This window comes from Trichosurus vulpecula, chromosome 7, assembly GCF_011100635.1.
Source record: "Trichosurus vulpecula isolate mTriVul1 chromosome 7, mTriVul1.pri, whole genome shotgun sequence".
NCBI lineage: Eukaryota > Metazoa > Chordata > Mammalia > Diprotodontia > Phalangeridae > Trichosurus > Trichosurus vulpecula.
The window spans coordinates 128,478,520-128,480,235 of record NC_050579.1 but is presented as its reverse complement, the minus strand read 5'-3'; the positions used below and the strand labels follow the sequence as shown (position 1 = coordinate 128,480,235).

At 40.4% G+C, this 1,716-nt stretch overlaps 1 protein-coding gene across 1 annotated transcript; it reads left to right on the top strand.

Annotated features, from left to right (window-relative positions):
* Positions 1 to 645: 645 nt before the first annotated feature.
* On the top strand, positions 646 to 1,716 carry LOC118858129 (trace amine-associated receptor 9). Its single transcript, XM_036768585.1, has one exon. The coding sequence runs from the start codon at positions 670 to 672 to the stop codon at positions 1,714 to 1,716; it is 1,047 nt and encodes a 348-aa protein (XP_036624480.1). The 5' UTR covers positions 646 to 669.

Below are 1,716 nucleotides of genomic sequence, written 5' to 3'. Positions count from 1 at the left end.
CCACGGAGGTCTTTTGAAGTGATTCTATGATTCTGTGCTTATTTTAATATTGTTTTTTGATGTACATTTCTGTAAATCTTGTCACTGAACTAGACTGGGCAAAAAATGACAGAGCAACAACTGACTTTTACTTCCAAGAAAAAAAAGACCTTATTACAAATGACTATTAAAGATAAACTTGGTCTTCACACCTTATACCATAGGGATTTCACAGTAGTGGTTAGGGCAAGTTTTTTTTCTTCAGAGCATGGGATCATTGATGCTGATGGGACAACTCAGGGGAAATCATCTTTTAAATAAAACTCTGATATTGGGCAGCCTACTCATGTGCATCTCAAGTCACAGCTGTGCTGAACAAGGAGGTTTGCCAAAGGTAAATAATAAAAAAGGACCATTTCCCGTGGATAGTAAATGACATATTCTACTACTTTTAAAAGTGTTTCTAGCTGTTTAGTCATTTACTTAGTTTACTTACCTCATGATAGATTGCTAGTACAATTTTAACTTCTAAATATACCAAAGGGCTTGGGAATAATTTTCAGGTGTCAAATAATTGATATGAAAATGTAATAATTAGCAAAACAAAATCATGCTAACTTCCACGTTTAAGAGACTTTTTCTCCCCTTTCCAGAATTGCCAGGATCAAGAAGGATTCTTTGAGGAAAGTAATGACCACCAATTTGTCTCAACCACCAGTTGCGCAGCTCTGCTATGAGAATGTGAATGGATCTTGCATCAAAACCCCTTACTCCCCAGGACCTCGAGCCATCCTGTATGCAGTGCTTGGTTTTGGGGCTGTGCTGGCAGTATTTGGCAACTTGCTGGTTATCATCGCCATCCTTCACTTCAAGCAGTTACACACACCCACCAACTTTCTCATTGCTTCCTTGGCCTGCGCTGATTTTTTAGTTGGGGTGACTGTGATGCCCTTCAGTACGGTGAGGTCTGTGGAGAGCTGCTGGTACTTTGGGGAGAGTTACTGTAAATTTCACACGTGTTTTGACACGTCCTTCTGTTTTGCATCCCTCTTTCACTTGTGCTTCATCTCCATTGATAGGTACATTGCTGTCACTGACCCTCTGGTCTATCCAACAAAGTTCACAGTTTCTGTTTCAGGGATATGCATTGCCCTCTCCTGGTTTTTTTCGGTGACATACAGCTTTTCTATTTTTTACACGGGGGCTAATGATGACGGCATAGAGGACTTGGTAATTGCACTTACGTGTGTAGGAGGTTGTCAGGCTCCACTGAATCAGAATTGGGTTTTACTTTGTTTTCTTTTATTTTTTGTACCCACAGTTGCCATGGTCATTATATATGGCAAGATTTTTCTGGTGGCTAAACAGCAGGCTAGGAAAATAGAAAGCACCAGCAGCCAAACCCAGGCCTGTGCAGAGAGCTATAAGGACAGGGTGGCCAAACGAGAGAGAAAGGCTGCTAAGACCTTAGGGATTGCTATGGCTGCCTTTCTTGTCTCCTGGCTGCCATACATTATTGATGCAGTAATTGATGCTTATATGAATTTCATAACTCCCCCTTATGTCTATGAGATCTTAGTGTGGTGTGTTTATTATAACTCAGCTATGAATCCCTTGATCTATGCCTTCTTTTACCCTTGGTTTAGGAAAGCAATAAAGCTAATTGTGAGTGGCAGAGTCTTGAGGTATGATTCTTCAGCAATGAATTTATTTTCTGAGGAAGCAGAAATAGATTGA